Source organism: Panthera leo, chromosome D4 (genome assembly GCF_018350215.1).
Source record: "Panthera leo isolate Ple1 chromosome D4, P.leo_Ple1_pat1.1, whole genome shotgun sequence".
NCBI classification, from domain to species: domain Eukaryota; kingdom Metazoa; phylum Chordata; class Mammalia; order Carnivora; family Felidae; genus Panthera; species Panthera leo.
In genome coordinates, this window is record NC_056691.1 from 21,063,131 (window position 1) to 21,075,568 (window position 12,438).

Here is a 12,438-nt window from a genome sequence, read left to right on the forward strand (position 1 = left end):
TATAAAGCCAAGCAGTGGTGGTTATATATAAGGTGTCTCCGTGAATGAAAATTTCCCAGAATTAGTCTTTCCTAAAAGTGGTTGTGCACTAGACTAGATACTACACTATGAATGATGGCTCCTTCACACTATTTTACAAGGATTTCTGTTAAAGGAAGTCATGTGACTTACCAGAATTGTTCCAGGCTCCATAATATTGAGGACGAGTCCTGAATTAAATTACAGCAGTGGGAGCCAACATACTGGCATTAAGATTCTAGAGCCTTACAGTTTTGGTCACTTTATAAGACAACTAATCGATTCTCAACAAAACGTGTCGGCTTCCACTTCCCCCAATAAACGTTCCCTCCAGAAGTTCATTTCTTTGAAAGTATTAAAGAAGGGGAAAGAAAAAGTGATCATGCTTAGCAGGGGATCCTGAACCCAAATCCATTCTGTATGATCCACGCAACTCCCAAATTATGATATAAAACTTTCTGGGGGCTGCAAACGTTTGCATTTAGTGGGGAAATGTTTCCCCGCATTATGGAGGAGACACCATACAGATGGAATCAGAAAGGTGGAAAGGACGAACCAAAGTGGACCAGATCACGATAAATTGTAAACTGAGCCCTGGTTGTGAAAAGAACACTGGATTTTCATGAATCATTTTCTAATACAAAGCAGTATGGTATCTAGTTATACTTTCCTACCCCTACCCCATTCCCGTATCACCCGCTTCAGAAAGTAAACCCAGTTTTTGTTCCTGGAATATCTGCGTTACAGGCTGTTGTGATAGCACGAGTGGGGGGCCTACGGGAGGCTGCGGGAGCAGCTGAGTGGCCGTGAACCCTGCTGTTGTGGAAGTGGAGAACAACTTGTGCCTCAGCACCCTTGATCTCCCTCGAATTGTGCTTCTCCAGCCTGCAGAGACTCTGAGGGTGGGGGCTGGAGGAAAGGAGGGAGCAAGGTTCTCCTCAAGCATCCGTGGGAAGCCTCGGGTTCAAGTTTTGTCCACTGGCAGCTGCAACACAGTCATCTCCCTGATTCACCCTCCACCTCCAGTTTAGCAAGAAAACCTCTGCTTGAAAAGGAGTAAACCATGCAGGTGAGATGGGTCATGCTTAAATCACATACCCACTTGTGGAAAACAGGTTTTAGACAGGTCTGAAATAAGGAGGCAGGAGACAGAAGTTTTGATCTCTGCCACTGTACCTGTAAACCGTATAACCTCAGGCAAGTAACTTCTTTCTGAGCCTCAGCTGATTAATCTTTAAAGTGGGGATAATAATACCCCATTTGCTTAAAGGCAGGGGTATGGAACAGATGTATCTATTAAAGGTCTCTTCTAGATTCCAGGAAAGTAAATATAATGTGAACTTTTCTTGAGCAAGAGGGTCATAAAAAAATTGTTTTTAATGTTCATTTATTTTGAGAGAGAGAGAGACATTGCGCACGCATACGTGTGCAAGTAGGGGAGGAGCAGAGAGAATCCAAAGCAGTCTCTGCACTGTCAGCGCAGAGCTTGACTCAGGACTCTGTCTCACGAACTGTGAGATCATGACCTGAGCCAAAATCCCGAGTTGGATGCTTAATGGACTGAGCCACCCAGGTGCCCCAAGAGGGTCATTTTTAATAGTGTATTTCTTAAATATAGTTTGCTTTATCAGCTTGGAATATAAATAAATTCACAGCTCCTCTTAAATATTCAGACAAATTGTCAATTGTTCATTGTTCAGACTAGCCATAAGTCCAGGCTCTCTCCCAGAACTCAGGACTATTGCTGACATAAGGAGGTCCTCTACTGACTTCTATCATCCTCATACAGCCATTTATCCCAAAGCACTCCATTAGTGCTAGTATGAGTAAGCCAAAGGGGATTCCTGTCTTTAACCCAGGCTTCTTTCAGAATGAGAAAGACCCATAACCCCCTGCCTCTGTAGCTGCTGATGCCAAACCTAGGTCACTGGTCCATTCTCCTGTAGACTGCATGGTGAGTTCTAGACAACCCCCCATACCCCACTGTGTCTGTGCCCCAACCCCTGGCGGGGGGGAAGAGAAAGGCTTCAGTGTTCCTTCTTGCCAATAAACGTAATCAGGGACCATCTGAAGGGGTTCAAACAATGTAGCAGTTCAATAAGAAGAATTCTTTTCTCCCAGGAAACCTCCTTAGTCCCCATATGCATTTGTCCACCCTACTCCTGAGCCAAGTGCTACCCTTCCCTCCAAAAGCAATGGGTGCCCACTTGCCTTTCAACCAAGTTGAGAAAAGACATCACAACAAAAAGGTATTTTGGCAATCTCTACCAGTAAACCTGAAGGCAGCTGGCAAAGATAAGTCTCCACCTCACCAGGCAAGTTCAGAAATTTGGCATTCTCTTTGACATTGATAGACTAAATCTTTTCACATAAGGAGTACACTATGCAGTCAGGCCCATCTTATCATAGCTGGGAGGGTGGTGCCAAGTCAGTTATGAGGCAAATCAGTTGCTGATCTAGAAATGAATCTCCATGTCTTTAATTCTCTATGATTATTGCTGTTCTGCTTGACATTTCTGAATTGCATAAATGGCCTCTATTCAAATGAAAATTTACCCATCACTCAACAGTGAGGGGAGGCAGCGCCAATGCCAAGGGGAGGTGTATCTCCATAGTCTGTATTAGCTGCCCCAAATAAAAGTAGTAGGTATTCTTCCATATGGAAAAGGATGTTTTCTCAATCTTAGGCCAAGAGTGAATAAGGGCACTTACAGACCATTTTCATGTTTGTAATCATCCTGTCACTCCCTCTTACCATCCTTCCTCCTCCTACAATGGCTTTCCATTACACTCAGAATACAAAACAAATGCCTTTGCCAGATGTCAAAAGTTCCATGTGATCCGGACCCATCGATGTGGCTGTGACCTGATCTTATGCTATTTTTACCCTGACACATACCAGTCTTTTTGAAATCCTAATGAATTCACCGACATTTCTGCAGATGGGGACTTTGTAGTCCCCCTAAGAAGGCTGCTCGGTGGTCCCTGCCATGGCTGGCTCCTTCGCGGCACTCAGGCCTCAGCTTAACTGTCTCCTCTGGGGAGCATCCTGCCATCCCAGCTGGTTCCACTACTGCAGTCACCCCCTCTCTGCCCACCTTGCTTTATGTCTCTTCATAGCACACACTGGGGCTTTCATATCATGCTGCTACTCGTTCAACTGTTTGCCTCTCTCAATCAGAATGGAAGTCCCCGAAGGGGAGAGACTCTGCATATGTTGTTTACTGCATCAGCCTGAGTCCAATTACACAGTAATTTGAACAAGAGAAGTTCAATATAAAGACTTACTAATTATGACAGGGCATGGGAGTAAGGAGGGTGTGGTGAGTAAGAGGTAAAGAGAACCCTCAAGAATATACAAATAGCAGATATAAGGAACAGCCAGTACCTCTAGGGCTGAGACAGAGGACTCAAGCAGGAGCCTCCCCAGGACCCACACACACCCTATGGCTGAAATCCAGACCTTGCTCAAAATGGCACAGCTGGAGCTGGTGGACCCTGATAGAAGTCTGCTTTCTGGAACTTGCCAGAAATCCACATTCCAGAACTTACTAGAAATCCATCCTCTGGGGTGCCAAAGAAAGCTGTTTCAGGGAATGTCTCCCCAGAGGCACTCTGGTCCGAAACTACGTGAGGAGAGTCCTGGAAGAAGCTCCTGGCTGCTGGGTGCAATGGATTGTCAACTGTGCTGTGGCAATCTGCCTGGCCTGCACACCAGAACCAGGAAGCAAAACCCTTTCCCCTTGTAATGTCTCCCCAGCACCCTCTATTGACAAAGTTTTGGTACCAGCTGGCAAAGAAAAGTGTTGAAAGGGCCCAGATCTATTTTCACACAGCAGGCAACGAGGATGAATTTGAAGCTGTGAGGCAATAAATTTAAAAAAATACCCACATTTATTGCTCAGTTCCCTTATCCTGGCACATAATAGGTAAAAAAAAAAAAAATTATTTCAATAAATGCTTGAAAGAGGAATACGTAATTTATAACATATAACATAAGAGAAAATAATGTGCTTGCTTTGCATGTATCACTTTAAGATTGGAACCTCCAGGCCTAGCTTCCAACAGGCATGCTGTGCTGAGCCCTGCCCACAGAGACATTCCGGAGCTCACCACTGTGTGTAAGGTGAGCCCCACCCCCCGCACCCCCACCCCTGCCAGGCCACTTCACAGCTTGCTTAACAGTTTGTGAAAAAAGGGCAATCAAGGGAAGCACAGGGGTGCCTGGTTGCCTAAGTTGGAAGAGCACGTGACTTTTGATCTCAGGGTCGTGAGTTTGAGCCCCACACTGGGTGTACAGATTCCAATAAATAAATAATAAATAATAACTAACTAACTAACTAAATAAATAAATACACTTTAAAAGAGAGAGTCAGAGAGAGAGAGAGAGAGAGAGAGAAGCACAAGCAGAGAGCAGAAGAGACAAAAGCAGCTGTTTTTGTGTCCTGCTTTCTGTGTTCTGCCGGGTCACCAGCTGTTTCATTTGGCATCTTTCTGAGACATCACTGTCATGTAGATCTGCCAAATGAGCAAAACGTGAAACATATCCAAGGGCAGTATTCTAAAACTGCACTTATAAAAAGTAAAGAAACATCCTGATGTCTTATCACCTTTCTGTTGACACGAACTATTGAGAGAGTTTGGGAGAGAGGTCCCTGCCATAAGCTATTTGAGATTTCCTAACAGAGCAGTTTCCCTTTGTCCGAGCTCTTCAGTTTCCGTTATTAGGATTCACATTCCCCGTACTAGGAAATAACTGCACAGAATCTCAATAAATATGGCCCAAAAGATACAGAAGCTTTCCATGCTGATACAACTTGGGGTTTGCTCATTAATGCCATTAGCAAATATTTACTGAGCACCAACTATGTGCCGGACAGTATCTGGAGCGTGGCTGTGAGCATAACCAAATTCTTGTTCTTATGGAACTTGCTAACATTCTGGCAAGAACAGATAGCACGGAACTTCCTACAGAGGCGCTGTGGGTCATTTAACCAACTATTGAAAAGCTCCACTGGGAGAAAATAACCAACCGTAGAATAAAACGTGATTGTTGCTGGTGTTCTTAGAAAATTCACTGTCCTAGTGTAGAAACCATATCACTTAAGTCTTCTAACTATGGGTTCTTAGGAATGTTTCAAAAACAGTGCTGTCCAGTGAAAATATGTGGGCTCCATCAAGTAATTGAAACTCTCCTAGTATCTGGGTTAAAAAAGTAAAAAAGAAACAGACAAAAATTAACTATAGCAACATGTTTTGTTTAAGCAATCATATTAAAATATTAGAATTTCAACATGTAATCATAAATTATAAAGCTATTTCACTTTACTTTTTTTTTAATTAACTCTTCAGAATTCGTGTGTGTTCTTACAGCACATCTCATTTTGAACTGGACACATCGGACAGAGGAGGTTCAGAAAACTGCCCATCCTCTTATTTTGGGGGACGGAGAAAGTATTCGCTGAATTGAATTGCTGAAAGTGTTTGGGGATGGAGTTTACATTGTGAAGACGTTCAAAGCCTTCCTTTGCACCAGCCTTCCACACTGCCCGCACAGGAAGAAGCCCATAGAATGTGCTAACTTGGACAGTAAGTCATTGATTGTCCACTGAGGCGTGGGATATCATTAAGAAGACTGGTTTTCCACTAATGCTGAACCATCTCTGCCAACGTCTCAAGATAGAGTAGGCAAAAGACACTCAGAAATGAACGTCCAAAACAGACCCTTAAATTAGTCAACCCTCAATCTGACTTTTTCTGAATTCCTGCACACCCCCAAAAGGCTAGAGGGTTACGGGTTACTAGGAAAGGCTACCAGCTTCACCGACAACCCTTAAACCAGGGAGCAACCCCAGCTGGATGAGGACTAAGAAGGCGCTGACTGCTTCGGGCCCCTCCTTGTCACAGAGTCGGTCCCCTCCTCGTTAGCTCCTTTCCTAAAAATGCCCCTTCCCCGGCCTCTGCCCCTGCACCACCCCCACTTTCCCGGACCGTGTTCCAGGGGTGGCCGACCCACCCTCTCTCGTGGTCCGCTTGGCCTTCTAGCGGGTTTCAACCGCGTCAATCTTGACTTGCTCCTCCCAAGAGCAGGAAAAAGAGGGGCAATCTCCTTCCTACTGATCCGGGGGGGAAGGAGCATCTCAGGGGCGCAGGGGCGTTTTCTGTCCAGTACCTGCGTCTGGTACCCCCTTGACACTGCCATAGTGCTGACCGACTGCAGTCTGCGGAGTGAGAGTGGCCCTCTCGACAAAGTTCTTTTGGGAATCTGGCGACCCTTGCCCCCGGGCCTCCAGCCCCACCCCGAGGCTCCACGGTTGCGCCCCCGCGGCTCTCGAGGAGAGCGACTTGGGGCGCTTCCTCGCATAGTTGCTTGAGAAAACGGCCGCACTTCGGGGTTAAACGACAATCACAGCCCCTCGGGCCTCGGAGGGGCGCCCTCCCCACCCGTACGCCGGCCCCCTGCCCCAGTAAGCCTCTCGCAGCTCCGTCTCCTGCTCTAAACAAGAACAGGGGCCCGAGACCGCGTTCACACGGAAAATTATGCCGGCTCCAGCGGCGCGTAAAATTGATGTGAACCGAACGAAGTGGGATCGGTGTGATCCTCCCTCTCTTGTCTCAACAGGGGTTTCGGCGCGTTACACAAGGCCGAGCTTGTCTCTTTAAGGAGACATTGGACCCTAATTAGTCCGCATTCCTGGCGAGGCCGAGGAGCAAGGGGCCGAGGGTTGTTTGGGTTGGAGGGGGGCGGAAGGGAGGACTAGACTCGGAAGGAGATCTTCTGACCAGCCTCTAGCCTTACCGCCCCCTCCACCCTCTTTATTTTGCCGCCACCACCGCCACCAACACCCAGTTCTGAAGATGCAGCCAGGGCAGCAGCAACAGCAGCAGCAGCAGCAGCAGCCGCCGCCGCCGCCGCCGCTACTCCCAGGCCCACGTTACTTTGATTGACAGCTGAACAAATGTTTCCCCGGTTCGAACGCTCGCGCTAAGGAACGTCAGCCAAGGCGAAGCTCCGCCTTGGGCGGGCCGTCTCCGCTCCGCCTCCGCTAACCCCATCCCGTTCCGTTCATTGGCCCGAACCGCAGACGACGCCCGGCCCCCACGTGGGCTCCAGCCCGGCCTGCTCCTCCCCTCTGGCTCGCCATTTGTCAGCAGTGAAATGATGGGCAGTAACACAGAACGGCGATTAATGTTCAGCCACCTCTGATTGGTTGCTGGAGACGCCTACCGCGCCGAGGGTGGGCGGGGCGCCTGAAGAGCGCCCCAGAGCAGTCGCGTGGCGGGCCGGTGATTGTAGTCAATCTGGCCGAATCTTCAACCGAGGTCGCTGGGAGTGGACTACATCTCCCGGGATGCTCTGCGGTCCCTCCACGGACGGTTGTGAATATGTATCAGAATGTTAATGATTAGCTGCTGCTAAATTTGGTCAAAGAAGTCACCTACACAGAGCGTGTTGTTAGAGCTGTTCTGAGCGGGTGTTTGGGCTGTTGGCTGCTTTCTTCCCCCTCTCTCACACACTTGTATATTATTTTGAGGTGGTGTTCGCAGAGTTTGAAAGGAGAGAGAATTAAAAAAAAAAAAGCCGCAAGCGTTTCACTTTTATTTTTATAATCCCCTTCAATTTGGGGTTAAAAAAAAAAGACAAGAAAACAGGAAGGAAGAAAAATAAGGAAATGAGATGTGGTAAAAGAAGCTAAAAGGTGCCTTTTAAAAGATCGTTGCTGTGAAGTGAAAAAATCTCCAGAGAAACCAAAAAGCACCGCCGAGACCTCTTCCGAACCAAAGGAGTTTGTGTTTGCTTTTAGGAAAGAAGAGAGAGATCATTCATTCGGAGGAATAACAACCAATTAAAAGACAAATAAAAAAAAGTTTGGAGTGGGACGAGCGAGCGGGCGGGCGGCGCTGCCGGCGGGCGCTGGTGCGCGGAGCTCGCACTTTCCCGGCCCGGGGGAGCGGCGCGGCCGCGGCGCCGGGCTCGGCGGGCGCGCCTCGGCGGAGCGAACGTCGGAGCGTTGCCGCGGGAGACGCGCGCCGGACAATGCCCGCGGCGGGCCAGTGACGCCCGCGAGGAATGCCGAGCGGCCCGGCCGCCCGCACCCAGCCGCCGCCACCGCCGCAGCGCGTTCCTGCCGCCCGCGTCACGCGAGACCCGGCGGGGGCCGGGACCGCCCGAGCCGCCCCTCGGACCTGGCCGGCCGCCTCCGCCGCCGCCTCCTCCTCCTCCTCCTCCTCGGGGCCATTAAAGCCAATGAGCCGCGCGCCTCTGCCCAGCGCAGCCAACTAAATCGGTTTGGATGATTCGCGATCTGAGCAAGATGTACCCGCAGACCAGACACCCGGTGAGTGCGGGCGGCGGGGCGCGAGCTCGCCGAGCGCGGGGGGATTCCCCGCGTCGCCCCCTGCGCGCCGAGTTGTGTCTGGGGCCGGAGGGGCGGGGAGGGCGGCCCGCGCCCCGCGGCCCGCTCGGGGAGCCGCCCGCCGTCATCCCCCCTACCCCCCGGCGCGGTGGCACTCTCCGAGGGGGTGCGGAGAGGCAATTGAGTTGTAGCCATTTTCTTATTGTTGTCTTTGAAGCCCCTGGAAGCCGCGCCGAGCGGTTCGCCGTCCCCGCGACTCCTCCGGGGGCGGGGGGGTGGCGAGCGATGGAGGAGGCGCGACTCCGCGGCGGGGCGGGGAGGGCGCCCTCGGCGGCGGCGCGGCTGGTCCCGCTTGCGGCTCGAGAGTGCGGGGCGCCGGCCCCTCGCGCCGCGGGCCCCGGGGACGCGCGAGCGAGCCCGCCAGCTGGCCGCGGAGGGTGGCGGCTGCGTCCCCCCTCCCCCGACCTGACCGCGGCCAGACGCCATGGCGCGAGTCCCCCCGACGGGCCAGTTTCGATTCCGGGTGGGGAGGGAGTGGGCGCGGCGCGCCGGACGCCTGGTGGGGGCGTCTGCGGTGGGCGAGGGAGCGGAGCGGGGTTTCGAACCCGCAGGGTCCGGGGCGGGCCGGCGGACGCGGGGGCCCGGGGCCACCCCGAAACCGGCCCCTGGCGGGCTGTGCGGCGAGGCGGGGGTGGGGTGGGGGAGCTAGATGAGAGTTTTAATCGCTCTTTGCCTGCCTGCGCGGTGACCCCCCCCCCACCCCCGCTAGCGCCGCGTGGTGTGTTTTCTCCATCTCTGCCTCGCCTGTGATGTGGGCTAATTAAATATTTTATTGTTCTTTAGGCACCGCATCAGCCTGCTCAACCCTTTAAATTTACAATTTCCGAGTCCTGTGATCGGATTAAGGAAGAGTTTCAGTTTTTACAGGCTCAATACCACAGGTAACGATATTGACTTTAGCTGATCCTCCTGTTTGCTTAGCTCTTGTCTCTCCCCCCCCCCTTCCGCCCCACATACACACACAAACACCCCCCCCCCCCTTGTTTTTTTGGCCGCCGCGGGGATGATATTATCATTTTTACTTGTGGGCAGAAAGGGCAAGGCAAGGCCTCTTTTCCTTAGGCAGGTGTAAAGAAATTAAGCATTCTTCCCTTCTGTAAATAAATAAAAAGGAGGCAGAACAATCGAAACTGGGGAGACTTGGAAAATGCTGAGGCCAAACTTTCGATATTGATTTATTGGGGCCAGGAGAATGGAAGGTTGGGAAGATTCTGGGGCCTTTTGACTTCCTTGGTTCTTTATTACTCCGGGCTTGATTCCGTCTCACTTTTTTCTGCCATTCCACTGAAATACCGAGAGCTGAGAGCCCTGGGAAGTCGCAAGTGAGCGATTTCATTACTTTTATGCTGAAAAAATGTTTTCTTCTTAGAGACGACCGTTGGACTTGGAGTGCCTTTGAAATATTTTTCTTTCACTGGCTTTCTAATGACGTGGAATTCTTTCTTAAATGCAAGAACCTAAGCAAGCCACTGAACCCGATCCACACTTTGCCCCTGGGTGGTGGTATTAAACTTGTCTCTGTTTTGGAGGGAACAAATAAGACATCATTCATAAGACATGCTTGATTCATATTTTCGTTAATCTCTTCGCGGAACATGAAAGAAAAAAAACCCCTTGTGACATTTTGGGGGACTTAAATTTGTGTTTGGGTGTGTAGACATTCTTGATGTTTATTTTCTTCTTTTTTCATTAAATGAATTTAGTGAACGTTCGTTTCTCAATGCGGTTCTGGAATTAAATGGGCCAGAGGATTTTTTTTTTAAACAAAACCCCCACTTTTGGTCCTTCTTGAAAGGGCAAGTCCAGGCTCCTTCCAGTCACCCCTTTCTCTCCTTCGGTAATGAGGGCGGTATTTAAGATAGTTGATTTGGCGCTTTGTAGGTGATGATTTAGAGGAGGGAATGCGTGTTTACTTTTGAAGAACGTGAGTCAAGGTCTGCATTGTATTTAGATTTCATTATGTCTTGAACAGCCTGAAGCTGGAATGTGAGAAACTGGCCAGTGAGAAGACCGAGATGCAGCGGCATTATGTCATGGTAAGAAAACTGTGTCACAGATTCAAAGTGCCTATTAGTTTAGGATACCAAAAGCAAGGAAGGGTATGTTCAGATTGCTGGAGGCTGTAGGATAGATCCAGTCTCCGTGCCAGCGTAGTTGAGGTTGTGGGAATGTGACCATTAGCAACCTGTAATTCCAGGATGTTAGAACTTGCCTCTGACAACCAGCTTTGATTTCATTTTCAAAAAGTTCAGCTGTGTGGGGTATAATCCTCTGGGCTTTGTTTTTATAGATGGGAAAAAAAAAAAAAAACCCAAAAAACAAACAAACAAACCCAAACCTCCTTTATGTTTTGTGTAGAGTCACAGGCAAAATGTTTTTCTGTTAGTGGTTTTCTTTGTTGTTTTATTGTTCTTGTTCCAAACAGTCTTAACCAGTTTTTCCGTACACAGTTGTATTTTTAATGTTTCATTTCTCTTAGAGAATGACAGATACCCAGACACCAGACACCTTTTCAAATTTTTCCCGCTTTTTAGGCTACTAGTTTGTGTGTCTTTGCATGTGTTTTGTGTGCTTTCAATTTCTGTGGTGTTCCATTGGTTTGAGGAGTGTTGTCGGCCCCTGTGTAACTGATTTGTTCTGCCAGAATTTCTGTAATGACAGTTACGTTACACATCCAAAAAAAAAAAAAAAATCAGATCTGCTTTTTCAGAAGTCTTACCAAGCATGTTTTTATGCTTGTTCATAAAGGCTTCAGAGTAACTCATTCATTTCCTATCAAGCCCTTTTCCTTTGAATGTATGAACATGAGCAGTACACTAAAAATGAGAGAACTCTGAAGTAGCATCACATTTCTGAACAGTTCTTTCAAAGCGTCAGCGTTTGTAGGAGACTCTTGCCATTAACTTGCCCGCTGTGCCTAGGAATTAGAGTCCATATGGTACCAAATTTTCATCAGACCTTTTTGATGCATCTGTTTGTGATGTATAAAGAGAACTGGAGATGTTAAGAATGCTATGTGTGAACTTGATTTTTGTGAGTTATTTTCCTAGAGTCTGTGTCTTAGGGTGGCTTCTAGTTTATTAAGCTAAGCGTTCCTCTTTTAGCAGCATAAGTATTATGGTTATTTTGGTTTAGGTGAGGCTTTTACGTTTGTTTTAAACACAGTTGGAGCATTGGGAACAAACTAGGGAGACCAATGAAAAGCACGAAATTAATTGCTTTCCCTTCTTTGACAGTATTATGAGATGTCCTATGGGTTGAATATAGAAATGCACAAGCAGGTAAGTTACTTCTTTATACCATTTGAAATGACAGTAATACCGTATACTTTAGAAAGAAAATTGTATGTTTTGCAATTTTATTCTGCACGTTTTTGTGGCTGTCTGTATTTTAAAAGACTGTACGGGAAACAATGCTATCTTTTCAGGTGTGGTTCCCCATCCTTTTTGCATATTACCCTAATTTTAATCATTTAAAAACATGACTTAAAGTGTCTGAATTCATATTAAACTTTGTACACTTTCAAAGGCAGGATGCTAAATTTTAAAATAGGTTTTGTTTTTCTTTTGAAAGAGTTAATGTGTGTATTTCAGGCATTGCAAACTTGTCCTAGGACAGGGCTTTTCTTAGCGAATATTAAAAAGAAAACTGTAAATTGTGTGGAACCTTCCTTGGCTTGGTGTGAAAGAACGGATAGAGGGTGAGCTGGGAGGATCAGAATGAAATCTGTAGCGCTACAAAAGAAATTGATGTAAAATAAAATCCTTGTACCAGTCCCCCGAGGCTACTTAGTTGGGTCTTACTAGGAATTGTAACTGTACTTCCAAAATTTGTGCAGTAAATTGAGCCAGATAGGAGGTTGTGATCAGGTTCAACACCACTGAGTCTTCAAATCTAGTAATTAGTTCAGCCAAAAAACAAAACAAAACAAAACAAAAACCATAATGATTAGTCAGAAAGTGTTGAGAGGTATGACTCAAACAGCTTTTTTTTTTTTTTTTTT

General features: G+C 48.0%; 1 protein-coding gene across 12 annotated transcripts in view; it reads left to right on the forward strand.

The window, feature by feature from the left end:
- The first annotated feature begins 7,640 nt into the window (after nucleotides 1–7,640).
- Nucleotides 7,641–12,438, forward strand: part of LOC122204905 (transducin-like enhancer protein 4) — a 141,141-nt gene continuing 136,343 nt past the window's right edge. For 7 of the 12 annotated variants that reach the window (XM_042912727.1, XM_042912728.1, XM_042912735.1 and 4 more), the window contains exons 1-4: nucleotides 7,641–8,357; nucleotides 9,219–9,316; nucleotides 10,408–10,471; nucleotides 11,672–11,716. In XM_042912727.1, the coding sequence (XP_042768661.1) occupies nucleotides 8,313–8,357; nucleotides 9,219–9,316; nucleotides 10,408–10,471; nucleotides 11,672–11,716 (252 nt within the window). In that variant the 5' untranslated portion in view covers nucleotides 7,641–8,312. Of the gene's footprint in view, nucleotides 8,358–8,839; nucleotides 8,899–9,218; nucleotides 9,317–10,407; nucleotides 10,472–11,671; nucleotides 11,717–12,438 lie in introns of those variants that run through there. The other 5 variants (XM_042912737.1, XM_042912738.1, XM_042912734.1 and 2 more) reach the window with 2 other exon arrangements.